This window comes from Neophocaena asiaeorientalis, unplaced genomic scaffold (assembly GCF_003031525.2).
Source record: "Neophocaena asiaeorientalis asiaeorientalis breed wild unplaced genomic scaffold, Neophocaena_asiaeorientalis_V1.1 scaffold85, whole genome shotgun sequence".
Taxonomy (NCBI): Eukaryota; Metazoa; Chordata; class Mammalia; order Artiodactyla; family Phocoenidae; genus Neophocaena; species Neophocaena asiaeorientalis.
In genome coordinates, this window is record NW_020174301.1 from 9430640 (window position 1) to 9446897 (window position 16258).

At 40.1% G+C, this 16258-nt stretch overlaps 2 protein-coding genes across 2 annotated transcripts in view; one reads left to right on the top strand and one right to left on the bottom strand.

Moving 5' to 3' along the window:
* The window catches only part of INPP5F (inositol polyphosphate-5-phosphatase F), a 68491-nt gene extending 58219 nt beyond the window's left edge, over positions 1-10272 (top strand). The window contains exons 14-18 of the mRNA XM_024755917.1: positions 3836-3907; positions 4909-4982; positions 5399-5527; positions 6106-6193; positions 7983-10272. Of these exons, the coding sequence (XP_024611685.1) occupies positions 3836-3907; positions 4909-4982; positions 5399-5527; positions 6106-6193; positions 7983-9138 (1519 nt within the window). The 3' untranslated portion in view covers positions 9139-10272. The remainder of the gene's footprint in view (positions 1-3835; positions 3908-4908; positions 4983-5398; positions 5528-6105; positions 6194-7982) is intronic.
* Positions 10273-11923: 1651 nt separating this feature from the next.
* MCMBP (minichromosome maintenance complex binding protein) overlaps positions 11924-16258 on the bottom strand; it is a 61248-nt gene continuing 56913 nt past the window's right edge. Inside the window, exons 16-17 of the mRNA XM_024755928.1 lie at positions 13245-13333; positions 11924-12850 (exon numbers count right to left, since the gene is read on the bottom strand). Coding sequence (XP_024611696.1) covers positions 12724-12850; positions 13245-13333 — 216 coding nt within the window. The 3' untranslated portion in view covers positions 11924-12723. The remainder of the gene's footprint in view (positions 12851-13244; positions 13334-16258) is intronic.

Sequence of the window (16258 nt, forward strand, 5' to 3'; positions counted from 1 at the left end):
ACACTTTATATAAATGTAATCATGTAATATGTAGCCTTTGTGACTGGCTTCATTCACTTAGCATAATATTTTCATGGCTCATGGGCATTGTGGCATGTATCAGAACTTCATTCCTTTTTATGGCTGAATAGTATTTCGTTGTATGGATAGACCGCATTTTGTTTATTCACTCTTCCTTTGGGCATTTATGTTTCCACCTTCTGGCTATTCTGTTGTAAATAGTGATGCTGTGAATACTCACATACACGTTTTTGTTTGCGCACCTGTTTTTCTTTTGGGTGTATACCTAGGAGGGGAAATTGCCAGGCCACATATAATTCAATGAGTAACTTCTGAGAAACCACCAAACTATTTTCCACAGTGGCTGCACCATTTTACATTCCTACTAGTGATGTAGGAGGGTTCCGGTCTTTCCATGTCCTCACCGACACTTGTTTTCCATGGTGTTTTACTGTAGTCATCCTAGGGGTGTAAAGGAGTATCACATCGTGGTTTTGATTTGTGTTTCCCTAGTGACACGTGATGTTGAGCATTTTTTTTTTCTTGTGCTTGGTGGGCATTTGTTTGTCTTCCTTAGAAAAATGTCTATTCAAATCCTTTGCTCATTTAAAAAATTGGGTTGTGTGTCTTCTTGTTGAATTGGGCTACATGTTTTTGTAAATAAAGTTTTACAGGAACCAGGGCTAGGATTAGGGTGAGGCAAGTGAGACAGGGTTGTACAGGTTGCAGGGTCAGATCCTATCTTTATTGGAAATGTTGATGTTATATCATGATATGTTTGCATTAATTTTGATTTTTTTAAAAATATTGCACTAAAAACTTACCTTGATGGCTGAGGTTTTTTGGCATCCCCTTAAATTTTGCACCAGGGACCAGTGCCTCACTCACTTCACTGCAATCACCGCCCTGTTTAAATACCTGGCAGAAAAAGTTACAAATGCTCCGTCCTGCGCAGCTCAGCAAGAATGGCTGCCGTTCCCTTTTTCTTTACCTCCCAGCACCCCAGCAGGAACTGTCCAGCACAGCTTTGTGCCGTTTGCTTGGTTTCTGCCCTCCTTCGTGTTTACCCGGTGCCCACCCCCGGCCCCGAGCCTTTTTCTGTTAAACATTGAGCACAGCTCAGTTTGTTCCCCGCGGACAACCCCTGGCGCATACAGATCAGACCTCTCGGCCCGTTCTGTGTCCTTTCCCTTCCAAGCAGCCGCAGCGGCTGCAAGGAAAGCTGACTTGAATGACAGCTGATAAGCGCCGGCTGGCGCGCTGCGGCCGGGGGAGGAATCTTTAATGTGACGGGAAATCGGCGGTACCGTCCAGGTGCTCTTCAGCATCAGCACAAAGCCAACTCTTTATTTTGTCCCACTCGGACTCACTTTTTCTTACACCCAGAGCACATGACCACAGTGCGGTGCGCTGCAGCCCGCCCGCTAGCAGCCCTCCGGCCAGCAGAGATGGCCCTTCGCAAAGGCGTGCGTGCGCTCTCACGGGAGCCGGGCTGGGGGACCAGAGCCCGCGGCCACCTCGGTGCCCCTCTCCGCCGGCCCGGGAAGCCGCCCTGCTCGCGGCGAGGGCGGTGCCGGACTGGCCACGCCTGCGCACTACGCGTGCGCCGCGAAGGAGGCGGGCGGCGGAAGCGGGCTGAGGTTCTGGGCGTGACCCGGCGCGGCCGCGCTGCAGTTGCCGCAGTCAGCGCAGTCGCTGCAAGTGGTACCTCTGCTGCCAGCGGCTCTGACTGAGCTTCGACTCGTGGACGGACGGACAGACGGACGGACTGACGGGATGCCGCGCTCCCACCGGCCTCCTCCGACCGCCCAGCGGCAGGCGAACGCCACGGGCAGTGCCGCCGGCAACGCCGCCGAGCCCAAGCCCGAAGGCGGCAGCCTGGCGATGACTTTCAAAATTTTTCTCCTTTTTGCAGGACTTATGGTTAAAGTTCCCGTGGGGTTGTATTTTTCCTGTAAATTACTTCTGTTCCAAAGCCTCCTGTTAATGTCGCCTGATGACAGTGGCTTTTACGCGACCATTGTCGCGGTGGTGGGGCTGCATGTGGTGCTGGCGGTGTTCGTGTTCTTCGTGTGGAAGGAGGGGATGCCTGACTGGTGGGAAGAGAAAAGCGAGTAGTGCAGCGCTGCTTCCCAGCTGCAGGCGCGGGGGCGGGGAGCCCTGAAACGGGGTTTCTTGTTTTTCTTGTCCGTGTTTTTAAAAAAAAAAGTGTGCGTTTTCTGTTTTCTGGGTTTTTTTCTGTTTAAGTGGGGCGGAGGGTGGCGGGGAGGGAAATTAAGTATTTACTGCAGCTTATACGTCGATAAAAATGCGGGGGGGGGGGGAGGGCTGACATTTTTCTCGACTGTCTGTCACGTGCCAAGTGCTTTTCGTCCGGACAGGATGCTTTTGACCGAGATCATGTTTGACCGATGTACATATTAGTGTCAACATAGAAACTAAGATAAAGTAACACTAATCAGTAGGGTTAGAATTTATTTCATATTACAGTACGTGTCGTGACGTAATTTTTATGGCTTGGCTCAAGCGACAATTTTAAGAGTGCACGTAAGTACCAACGCGCATGACTAAATTACGTTTTACGTCATTAGTCTGTTCTCAAGTGAGCCTCTGCCAAAATCACAGAATTTGTAGTTTTTTCTTTACCGTTGGTTGGTTATTGCTCATATTTTGGATCAGTCTGTGTATTCATTGGGTTCTGGCTTCTGACCTAATTAGTTGTATTTTGGGGGCATATTTTTGGTGAAAATTGAGGTCAGTTTGTTATTTTAGATTAAGGCTGTTATTGTTAACGCTGCAGCAACGTGCTGCCGAGGTAAAACCCTGCACTGGAAGATCTTGGTAAAGATCTCTGCAGTACCTGTTAAAGAGTGACCTCATTCTTACGCAGATTATGTACGTGACTTAAACTCCATCTACAAGTGATTTTTTCTCCCTCCTGTTTTCCATTTGTTTTTCAGTAGCATTTGGTAAGTCTTTGCAAATAGCTATGAAATTCTAAGGTAGAAATATCCACTCCAACAGTGGAATTTTGAGGAACAGTATAAGAGGCGTGGATTAATTTCACCTTTTGATTGGAAATGCTGTTTTAATAGATGAAAGTTTGAGTTCGGATTCTGCCCGTGTTATCTGTTGACTATGTATAGATTTTCTGTGTTGACCTTTTTTAAAAAATTAGTATTTGGTTTAATGGTTAATCCCTTATTCTGATACTTGACTTTAGAGTGGAAATAAAATGTGGCAAAATGGACTTAGAATAAAGAAATGTTTACTCATTCCTTAAAAGCTGAGTAAATCTGTAGTAAGAAAAATGCAAAGTAGTTTGGGCTGGGTTCCATTTTTGCACATAAACACTACATTTACGTAAAGTTCTTTCAAAGGATGCATTCTACATGAGTGTAAAAATACCCTAAATGTGCAGTGTCATTTTGAAGGTCATGTGAGATGATCTAGACAATTTCTCTTTTCTCAGCCTCACATTTTCCTTTCTTACCAACCCTTACCCCCTCTACCATCATCCAGTCCCCCGCCCCCATTATCCCATTTCCCCTGAGCACTCTCTCCTCCTTGGCCATCTCTCTGAGAAGGGACCTCTTCTCAGCTCCAGTCCTTTCCTTCACCTACCCCACCACCTTCCTAAACTGGGTTCTTGGTTTTTCGGTTTTTTTTAATTTCCAGATGGATAGATTGTATATATTTAACTGAAGAAGTAGGACTTGATTGATTTCTTTTCCCCACCCCAGCCCCTCCAATCTTTTATCATAAGTGGATCTGCTGTAGAAAAAAAGGTAAATGAAAACAAAAATATTTAATTCCCTGTGTCATGTTTGTTTAGCCTCATTGATGCTACTCACAGAGATGTGGATGTGCTGTTACTGCTTTCTAACTCTGCCTACTACGTGGCCTAGTAAGTTGCTTATTGATTTAAAGCTTTTACTTTTTATTTTTTAATGCGAGTAAATTTCCTTTTTAGAATTTGTAACACAAAAAAGTTAAGAATCTAGTTTTATGTATTTTAAGAAATTTCACTGAACCCGTTTACCTTACATAATTGTTACATCACTCTGACTTCGGTTTGAAAGTGCTTTATAATCAGTGTGTTTATATAAGTGTTCTTTTAGTAGTATTTCCTATAGAGCTCAAGTTTTGATGTATTCCACGTATTTTTATTGTGAATGACCATATAGCATTGTTTTTTATTACCATACCTTAGTTAAATGTTTCCCCATCGTTAGGCATTAAAATACTCCCATCTTTTTTGCTATCACGAGTGACACAGCTGTCTGTGCGCAGATAATTGTGTGTGTACACGTGCACTTCTCTGATTATAAGGGTATGATGAATATATGACTTCTGTGCCTTATTGCAAGATTGGTCTCCGGAAAGACTACCAGTTAACAATGCCACTAGCAGAAATACGAGTACTTCCTCATAGCTTTACCAGAATTGAGGTTTATTTTTTTCAAATACATATATATTTACTTTCTTTTTGGCCTTGTGTGAACTGTCATTTTTCAGTCATTGGCCCAGGTGCCTATTGGCACTGATCATATGGATTTCTCATTCTTGATTTTGGATATCAGATTTATCTGCTGTATCAGGAATACATAGCTTCAGTATATGTATGTGTTTTTCTCTCCTTTTAGGTTAAGTTTTAGGTTTGTTGGTTTGATTTCTTTTAGTGTAAGATGTATAAACTGATTTTCCTTTAGCTGTTGAACTATATATTTATGTGTGTGTGTGTATATATATATATATATTAGTGTCAAAATAGAAACTAATTTACCCCAGAATGTATTGTGCTGTGGAAGATTTTTAACTGCATAGTAGTTGCTGTTATACCTCAGCTGACAAGCCAAATACGCTTTTGATTTTAATCCTCCTCTTACTCTCTTTCCCTTTGTCTAGTTATGATGATGAAGTTGACAAAGTAAACCAGTATCAACGACTAAGTCTAGAAGATCTGGAAAAAATTGAAATAGGTAAATTTTAACATACTAACCAAGTCATAGAAAGCAAATATTGTTTCTTCTAAGAATGGGTCATTATTTAAGCACGTGGTATAACACCTTATTAGAATCAGAAGGGGATAGTCTAAGTAGTACATTTCTTAGGATTCCCTTCTGATTTTGAGAGATTAGTGATGGATATAGTCTAATAATAACTATATTTCTTTCATTACTTGCCTTGTGAAGATTAACCCTGGGATCGAGACAGTTTAAATATTTGAGACTGAAGAATTTTTATTTATAATCTCATGAAACCAAATCATAAGCATGCACTCTCATTTAGATGATGAAGAAAAATGCTAAATAATTGATGAATGTCAGTCTTTTGAAGATACAGAAGAAAGTGAATGTTACGTAAAAGATTTACATGTATTCATTTGGGTCTTCAGGTCCTGAACCCACTCTTTTTGGTAAGGCAAAGTTCTCCTGCATGCGACTGCACTACAGATACAAAGAAGCAAGCGGCTATTTCCACACCTTGAGAGCTGTAATGCGCAATCCCGAAGAGGATGGAAAAGGTAACGCAGAGAGATGAAAGTATTCTCTGCTTTTATAAGCCCACGGGGACTTGGGGGACTGTACATACCCAGTACCAACTGAATGATCCAGGAAAATAGCTTTGTGATTTGAGATCCTGAAATAGCAGCTTTGTTCCCAGCAACACAGGGACATTATTTGAACTGATGATGTAGTCTGGGGCAAGGGAATCTATTATGGGAATTCTCAGTGTGTTTGGCCTTATGGTGTCATGGCTTTTCCTACCACATACGCCTCTCATGGATAGCAGTCAGAAACAACACCTGTCTTGTTCACGGCTGTTGTCTCAGCATCTAGCAGTGTTTGGACAGATGAGGGTTTCAGAATAAACTTTTAATTCCAATTGATTTGGTTCTTTTGTTCTTTAGTCTTCTGTTGAAATTTTAGAACATTTTGAATTAGTGAGGGGAGTGATGAACAAGTAGCATTTTTCTGTAAATTATAACAAATAAACTTGTATCTAATTACAAGACTACAAATTTCATTTGGAGTTCTGAGAACTGCTAATTTTTATATATGTTTTTGGAGAAACTGGAAAGCAACTATATTTGGGTTTCAGATACCCTTCAGTGCATTGCAGAGATGTTGCAGATCACCAAGCAAGCCATGGGATTAGATGTGCCTATAATAGAGAAAAAGCTTGAGAGGTAAGTATACTACTTTGGATAGGAATGTCTTTATTCTTCAGAGAAAATTAAAGTTTTACTTCTTTTAAAGTATTTGCAAAAGGGAGAGAAATCACATTATGATACCGTGTCAGTATTTAGAGGGAGAAGTATCATATCTTCGTGGATCAGAAAGTAATAATTTTGTTTAAATTATGGCCATGGGACTTCCCTGGCGATCCAGTGGTTAAGAAAGACTCCGTGCCTCCACTGCAAGGGGCCACTGGTTTGATCCCTGGTCAGGGAACTAAGATCCTGGATGCCGCTCGGCGTGGCCAAAATAGTAATAATAATAAATAAAATAAATTATGGCCACAAGTGATACATTTTGAAACGCTTAAATATACTCTTAAGAGAGGGAACGTTCAAATTTAAATAACTTTTTGAGAAAATAACCAGCCAGTATGTTTTAAACACTAGGTTTTTGAATTTTGGAAAAGAATGCCTGTAAACAGATTATTTTACATTTAAAATCTGTGGGTTTTCCATCTAATGAGCAGGTTTGAAAGTCCACATTCCACTAGAAAAGAGAGTCATTTGGTCATCTAGAGGAAAATTGTCTTCTGTTAGAAATAATTATTTCAGTGGTTCCTTTTTTTAATTGAGATTATTTAAATTTTATAGAATCTATAAAGAGCCACTATAAAGTAGCTCTTTGACATCATAATTTTAATGAAATATTCTCATGACCAGTGATCTTGCATGACCAAGTGTGGAACCAGTGTACTAAGACGTGTGGTAAATAGCACTGACTTTTTTCTTATTTATAGCAGCCATGAGGGATGCCAGCGAAGAAAACACTAAGTGCAGTTATGTTAAACGTCCCAAGTCTTCTAAAATAAATCCAGGTAGCCCACAGGAAACATAAGGAAATGGCGTTCTTTCCCCTCCCCGCTCTACCTGAATTCAGCAGAATTGGGATGTGCAGACACCTTAGTTAAGATGCTGTAGACACCTGTCTATAGTTAGTGTTGCCTTTGCTGGTGGTTTAGATTGCTGATGTGGTGGATCTGTGCTGCCCCCAATTGTAGTCAGTCACCACATATGGCTGTGGAGCCTTTGAAATGGGACTAGTCTAAATTTTGGGTGTGGGGTTTTTCTGGAAACATTTATTGTCAGAATAATGCAAAAGCAGAGGTTGAGGCTACCGTTAGGAGGCTTCCCTCCCCTCCTCCATTACCTCCCTCTCCTCCCCGAATGCCCAAGAACTCAACGTAATTCATCTAATTACTGTGAAGCGCTTCATTAAGTAGGATTAAAATATTGCAGATGTAGTGTTTCCACAGGGTGGTTCTTCGGTGCACCAGGTGGCCTGCTTGAGAAAGATGACAGCACATGTGGGAGATGTCTGTGGCCTGATGGCTGAACTTGGGGTTAAAGTCACACAGCCGGGCCACCCATTCCATTCGGTGCCTGGGGGTGACTCGTCAATGTCACTTACAAAGGCTTCTGCTGCCCTGTTGTAAAATATAAAATACTGTGTATTGGCTGTTCCAAAGACTTAGTTTAAGAAAGATTAAGATACCTGATTAATCATCTCTTAATACTGATTATATGTTGAAATGATGATATTTTGTATGTAAAATTGTCTATAGCTCACATATTTGTATTGGATATTAATGTTCTTACATCAAGTCCAAGGGGTTATCTGGGTTTATCATTTAGCAGTGTACTGTTTTTAAGAAATTGGGGCCATTTGAAATAAGAGTTTTCCCTTACATTAATAATTGGCCTCCATGGGAAATTAACTTTTTTCTTTTCTAATTTGTAGGAAGAGCAGCAAACCTCATGAAGACATCATTGGCATCAGATCTCAAAATCAAGGCTCTTTGGCCCAGGGAAAAAAATTTTTAATGAGCAAATTTTCATCTCTAAATCAAAAAGTGAAACAGACCAAATCCAATGTAAATATTGGCAATCTACGAAAGCTAGGAAACTTTACAAAACCTGAAATGAAAGTTAACTTTCTGAAACCAAACTTAAAAGTAAATCTTTGGAAATCAGATAGTAGTCTTGAAACCATGGAAAACACTAGTGTGGTGGATAGTAAAGCCCAGGCAGAGTCAGATGGGGAAATGTCTTCAGATAATGACTCATACCACTCTGATGAATTCCTTACAAATTCCAAGTCTGATGAAGACAGGCAGCTAGCTAACTCTTTAGAGAATGTAGGGCCGGTAGACTATGTTCTTCCTAGTTGTGGTATTATTGCTTCAGTACCTCAATTAGGCAGTCGATCCCAGTCTATGAGCAGCACTGATATTAGCGTTCATGTTCCTTCAGAGGTTACCCTTGCTCATGAAAGTGGGCCTGGAAAAGGCTGTGAGTCTTCTCAGAAGAAAAGTCCTTCTGCTGACAACATACACACATTGACTGGCTTTGCCAAGCCCGTGGATATTTATTGCCACAGATTTGTTCACGATGCACAAAACAAAATGAGCCAGCTGTCAGAAACCAGGTCTGTTTCTCAGCAGGCTAGTGGGGAAGGAAATCACGTGACCAATCAAGTTTCTAACGAAGACACTCAATTTGAATCAGCGGAACAGATACCTTCTCGACCATCTCAGTTAGATGTGTCTTTTTCTGCAGCAGGCCCACAGCTTTTGTCAGTTGAACCAGTGCATTCAGTTGTATCTCAAAAGACCCCCGGCTCTGAATCTGGCACACTTGAACTCGAGAGAGGGCTTCACGTAACTCCTTCTCCTTCAGAGAGCTGTAGCAGCAGAGCAGTCTCTCCCTTTGCAAAGATTCGAAGTTCCATGGTCCAGGTTGCTACTATTACCCAAGCTGGATTAACCCAGGGGATAAGCTTTGCAGTGGCAAAGGTTCAGAAGAGCCCTGCAGAACCTGAAGGAGTTAATGAAGTCCAGCAGAATGAACTTAAAAATATGTTTACTCAATGCCAGACACGAATAATTCAGATTTAGTTTTTAGCCACACAGAATCCTGTTGGCTTTTATTTAATCCAAAAAAAGGTGTCATATAACCTGTACTGTCTTTGAATCTAGGGATCACAAATTCTAATTGTTTATTTTGGAAAGGTTTTAAAAGGAGACTGAACCTGAGCAGACTTCCAAATTTGAGAGCTAGGACAGTGGAAGTGCGTCATCCTAGAATGTAGACCTAAGTAGCTTATACACTACAGAGCAGTTTGTCTCTTTAAAAGTAATTCAGGAATAGATTACTTTGGGATGTAATAACCTGAACATTTTTTGGAGTTGGGTGGGTGGGGAGAATGTATGAAGTAGACACAGAGGGTGGACATGGATCCATTTAGGTGATTAGCATTTTTCATAACTTGTTTTTCTGTTTGTCAGTTCATTTCTGTGTGTTTCCTCTACAAGGTAAATACTTAGTTTTTAGTGACTTCAAAGTGTTACTAGTATGGCGAAGCGTTTTAATATAAAAACTGTTGGTTTAAGTTTTTAATGGCCTAACCATTCCCTATAAAGAGTTAATTGAGGGCTAATGGCGCTACAGTCAAGAAATGAATGCCCATTTGATGCTAATTTTCCCCACATTCTACTTAAATTTAAAATACTGCTACCTTGTACACCCCAAAGTCTAGGAGCATTAAGACTTGTCAGTCATAAAACCTGAGCTGTCAGATGTGAACACCAGCACCTATTAATTTTGCTCTCTTTTCAGAAATGTTAAGAACGTATACATATTGGATACTGGTAATGTTTGAAAGAAGTCTTTCAAGTTGTAATTTTTTGCAGGGGGCAGTCCATAACATCCTGTGTAGTCGAGCACAACTACTGAAAGTTTAATCTGAAGCACAACTGTGCTAAAACTTTAGGTTTTATGACTGTAACCTTGACCACATGGAACCGGGGCCTTGTCTGTAAGCCTATACAGTAAGAAAGTTGCACACCTTATTCCAAACAAGTACTGGTTTGTCTGATATCTTTAGAGCCTTACTCTGTTGAAATGATTCTCAGCTAAACATTATGTCTGTTGTAACTTTGATATTTCCACTTTTGTTATTTATCAGTGGTATCTTTTTTGAAGTGTCAGATGTCGTGACTATTTAAAATAAAATATCATCATAATTTAAAGTGACAATGTCTATGAGAATTCCTTGAATAATATTTTGAAGATAAAGGTTTGATATTTTATGTCAGACTAAAGAATTTGGAAGCAAGGTTAAGTTTGCCATAACTGAACGCTTGGTCCCAGCCTTTCCTAATACTTTACTCTTTTGAAGTGTTTTCATGACTTTAAAAATGATGAAATGGATCACAAACCATCAAATTTTAAAAACCAAACATCGAAACTGAATGCTTTTTTCTCTTACCACCTTTTCTTGAAACTATTAGATGTCCTACAACATGAGAGAAAATAAAGTCAAGGTCAGGTAATAAAAGTATGTGTTTTTAAGCTCCAAAGAAATTAGTTCCAAAGAGATTTTTGAAAACTAAAGGAATTAAAATTAAGTTAATTAAAATTAATTTTAAAACTAAAATTTAATCTCAATCAAGGTGATAATATATAGATGTCTGTTCAGTTTCCCGGTGCTTCAAATAGGATTAACATTGCATTAGAACAACAAACTTCACTGTCCAAGGAGAAAAGGATTTCTGAAGCCCAGAGTACTAATCTCTTACCTGAATGGGACTTCAGAGGGAGGACGCCGTGCTGCACCACCTCTCATACTGAAGTTTACGTCTGGTAATGGTTTTCCACACAGAAGATCACATGGGGTGAGTCTCATAATTCATGAAAAACAGCCCAAAGTACTAGTAATTTAGGAAGTTTTATTTATTTGAAAGGGTTTTCCTTTCAGGGGAACTTCTCTGTAAGACCAAGCAAATTATGTACTTCTCTTTGGTAAATTACAATTCACACTGGCACAATAAACACACAGTAACTCATCTACTCTGTTGAATTTTATTCCCACAAATCCAGTTGAGCCTTTATTTCTAAAAGTTTAAGGAAGGTCTAGTCTACCAGTTATAAAAATGAAAACCAGTTAGAATTCTAAATATAAACAGATTATTTACATTAGTTTATAAAAATAGATTTGAGTTTAGGAAAAGTTAAACAACTAGTAATTTTCACTTCAGTTCATGAGGCATAATAAACTCCTCCATTTTCAAGGCTGACCCTGTTTTCTTGGTTAGCAATGTCACTTTAGGCCTTGGGGGCCAGGGGGTGCAGAATTTAATCATTTAACTGATTTCTAATGTTTCCGACTAAGTAAGTTACTAAGAGAAACTAATCTTTATATATAACCAGTGATAGCTTAAAAGTAGTGTTCTAACCTTTTCAAAGATTCTTGATGCCACTTATACTACTATACTGTATCAATTCGCTTTCTAGCTATGGATAATATTTTTATTCCTTTGAAAATTTGTATTAAAACTAATTTGTCTGGGGAAAACCTACCTACAATACAGTTTTATCAGGGCATTCCTGGACTAGGAGATAATATTAGTTCATTTAATACATCTGGAACTAATTGATAAATTTATATAAAAAGTGCAAAATCCAATGTAATCACAGCAACTAAATGACATTTATTAAGGAAAAGAATTAAAAACCATTTTTTTCTAAAGAAGGCATTTTTTAAAAAGTTAAATAAATTTTGTCCTCTTCCTATTTGGGCAAAACAACTTCACAGGGCAGACAGCATTCCCTTAAGCGAGTCCATAAAACAGTGGTTCCCAAATGCACTGGAGTGAAATGAGAAAAATAAGGACAATGTAGTGTTTTTTCAAAAAGCTACATTTATTCCATTTAAAGGACTATCTCTTGTTCTGAGATTGTCCTTTTATGAAGAAAAAAAAGGGTGATAATACAGTGACTTCTTTCAGATTACTTGGCAAAATAAATTGGCAATTCTGTCAATCCCCACAATTTTTAGAAGTATTACTGGTCCATGAAACCCAAAACGTCTGGGAACCACTGCCATTTAAAGACTTGTTTTGCATGTTGTTAACTGTTAAATGGAAAAAAGCTGTGGTCAGATGTCTGCGAGATAATATTATAGAATTTCACATGATCATGTGAATTATGGCAAGTATGCTCCATTCCCCAAACTTGGACCACTGTACACATTCACACCCACTGTTCATTGGAAAGACATAAAAATCTGAAGTGAACAATTCCTCTGACTTTGGAATTGCAACAATTTTCTTCAAATGATGTTGATGTTAGCATTTCAACAGAGTCTGGCCTATGACTTAGCTGAAGCTAAGGAAACTAAGGAAATTAGGTATAATCAGCAACATTATCAATATTAAACTTTTAATATCAAATACAATTTTGTACATTACTAATTTATATAATTATAAAACAAACTTCAAAAGCTCCGTAAAATCAGCAAGGAAAAAGCCTTTACTGAATATTATATAAACTTTAGATGTTACCAGGTGTGATTTCAGGAAAAGACATTGGTTTTTTCTTTTGATACAAATTATCTACAAAACAGTGTGGTATAAATGATATTTGAATTTTAATAATGTGGCTACGATTCGCCCATTACTCTTTCATAGATGTCAGTACCTTCAAAGTTCATTTCCATTCACACATTTCTGCTGTTGAAGCCTGGTTCTTCTTAAAGACTCTAGCTGCTTTGCTCTTAGCCATCGTTCTCTTGACAGTGTTGTCTGACCAGCACTGAGAGACAGAAACCTGGTTTGAAATACAGAAACAAATTTAAGTCTAGACCTAGAATAATGACTATTTTTTTTTTAAGATCTACTGGTTTGTAAGTTTTTTTAAATACTGTTGTGGGAGACAAGACCATCTGGTAACTACAGAACTCAACAACCAAGTTAGACTTCTACAAAGGAACACTTTCTCATATTTGGAGGGTGATTCCCTCTTTGAAGTGTGGAGAACAGGGAGCATGCCTGGTCCCCTGAGGTGATCCCTGGCCACTGATTCCCTCTCAATGAGTCATTCCACAAGGGATTTTTAGAAGGAAGAAGTTCATTTCCATTTTTCTAAGTCTGCCTCAGTTACCCTAAGTAAGCAGATTTATCTACAGCTCAATGAAAAGGCAATCGTGAACATGTACACTCACCGAGCTACAATGAGCAACTGGTGGAGATCATCGGCAGTGATGCTCTGAGGATCGTTCTTGCGCATCTCCACAAAGTCATCTTCGACTGCCTTTATCAAACAGTAAATGAACTTTAGAATTATTCCTTATGAGGAAATGACATTTGCATTTTGTAGGGAAAAGGAAGGTAACATGGTGCCTTGCCTGATGTGAAAATGAGGAAGTCACCCTGCATCTTAGACAAATGAGGTAATAATATGGGTAAAAGGACTGAAAACCAAACTTTACACATAAGTTATACCACTGAGGAAAGTACTCTAAACAAAGTAACAAAACTCAAGATTCATTTGAGAATACCAGGCAAACAGATAAAAGCCAGCAACGTGCATAGCAAACATGATGCCTTTAAACACAGGGAAGAGAGACGTCAGCAAAAACTGCCAAGTAAGGACCTCTGAAAATCCTCACCACCATTAAAGGGAACAAGAACACAGGCAAAAATGATCAAAATCAGCTTCTTCAAAACTCTACACATTAACCAGATGCTCGAAACAATTCGGGGAGCATTTTTTCAAGAAAGATAGGAAGAACAGTGAGCTTTGAGGCATTTAAATTTGCCCTATTCCTCTACCCACCTCCAAGCAGCCCTGAAAACAGCCAGCCTGGCAACCACTGGAGAGGGCTGTGGGGCTGGAGCTGTCAAAGCGCCATCCGCAGAGAACTGTTGTTATCTGACTGTCTAGTGGCTCCCAGGAAGAATCCATCTGCAAGCCTGTCTGTATTTAACCTGACGTGGCACTTGCCCACTGTGAGTAGCCCATTCCCCCAGAGAGTTTATCAAAAGTAATCAGAAGCAACTACTGACCACCTTAGCCATCCCAGACATTGGGTAACAGCTGGGGCAAACAGCAGCCTACAAAACCATTAAAAAGAAAACCTAGGGAATGAGAGAGATTGGTTCAGACGGTGGAGTAGATGGACACGTGCTCACTCCCTCTTGCGAGAACACCTGAATCACAACTAACGGCTGAACAATCATCGACAGGAAGACACTGGAACTCGCCAAAAAAGATGCCCCACATCCAAAGACAAAGGGGAAGCCACAGTGAGACGGTAGGAGGGGCACAATCAGTAACATCAAGTCCCGTAACTGCTGGGTGGGTGACTCACAGACTGGAGAACACTTAGACCACAGAAGTCCACCCACTGGAGTGAAGGTTCTGAGCCCCACGTCAGGCTTCCCAACCTGGGGGTCTGGCAGTGGGAGGAGGAATTCCCAGAGAATCAGACTTTGAAGGCTAGAGGCGTTTGATTGCAGGACTTCGACAGGACTGGGAAAAACAGACTCCACTCTGGAGGGGAACAAAGTAGTGTGTGCATCTGGACCCAGGGGTAAGGAGCAGTGACCCCAGGGGAGACTGAACCAGACCTACCTGCTAGTGTTGGAGGGTCCTGTGCAGAGGCGGGGGGTGGCTGTGGCTCACCGTGAGGACAAGGACACTGGCAGCAGAAGTTCTGCAAAGTACTCCTTGGTGTGAGCCCTCCCAGAGTCTGCCATTAGCGCCACCAAAGAGCCCAGGTAGGCTCCAGTGCTGGGTCGCTTCAGGCCAAACAACCAACAGGGAGGGAACCCAGCCCCACCCATCAACAGACAAGCAGATTAAACTTTTACTGAGCTCTGCCCACCAGAGCAACAGCCAGCTCTACCCACCACCAGTCCCTCCCATAAGGAAACTTGCATAAGCCTCTTCAACAGCCTCATCCAGCAGAGGGCAGACAGAAGCACCAAGAAGAGCTACAACCCTGCAGCCTGTGGAACAAAAACCACATTCACAGAAAGATAGACAAGATGAAAAGGCAGAGGGCTACGTACCAGATGAAGGAAAAAGATAAAACCCCAGAAAAACAACTAAATGAAGTGGAGACAGGCAATGCTGCAGAAAAAGAATTCAGAATAATGACAGTAAAGATGATCGAGGACCTCAGAAAAAGAATGGAGGAAAGATCGAGAAGATGCCAGAAGTGTTTAACAAAGACCTAGAAGAATTAACAAACAAGCAGAGATGAACAATACGATAACTGAAATGAAAAACACACTAGAAGGAATCAATAGCAGAATAACTGGGGCAGAAGAACGGATAAGTGACCTGGAAGACAGAATGGCGGAAATCACTGCTGCGGAACAGAATAAAGAAAAAAGAATGAAAAGAAATGAAGACAGCCTAAGAGACTTCTGGGACAACATTAAATGCAAAAACATTTGCATTATAGGGGTCCCAGAAGAAGAAGAGAGTGAGAAAGGACCTGAGAAAATATATGAAGAGATTATAATTGTAAACTTCCTTAACATGGGAAAGGAAATAGCCACCCAAGTCCAGGAAGCACACAGAGTCCCAGGCAGAATAAACCCAAGGAGAAACACGCCAAGACACATAGTAATCAAACTGGCAAAAATTAAAGACAAAGAAAAATTATTGAAAGCAGCAAGGGAAAAATGACACATAACATACAAGGAAACTCCCATAAGGTTAACAGCTGATTTCTCAGCAGAAACTCTACAAGCATATTTAAAGTGATGAAAGGGAAGAACCTAAAACCAAGATCACTCTACCTGGCAAGGATCTCATTCAGATTCAATGGAGAAATCTAAACCTTTACAGACAAGTAGAAGCTAAGAGAATTCAGCACCACCAAACCACCCTACAACAAATGCTAAAGGAACTTCTCTAAGTGGGAAACACGAGAAGAAAAGGACCTACAAAAATAAACCCAAAACAATTAAAATGGTAATAGGAACATACATATCGATAATTACCTTAAACGTGAATGGATTAAATGCTGCAACCAAAAGACATAGACTGGCTGAATGGATACAAAAACAAGACCCATATCTAACCTTAACACCTAAAGGAACTAGAGAAAGACTAACAAACAAAAAAAGTTAGTAGAAGGAAAGAAATCATAAAGATCAGAGCAGAAATAAATGAAATAGAAACAAAGAAAACAATAGCAAAGATCAATAAAACTAAAAGCTG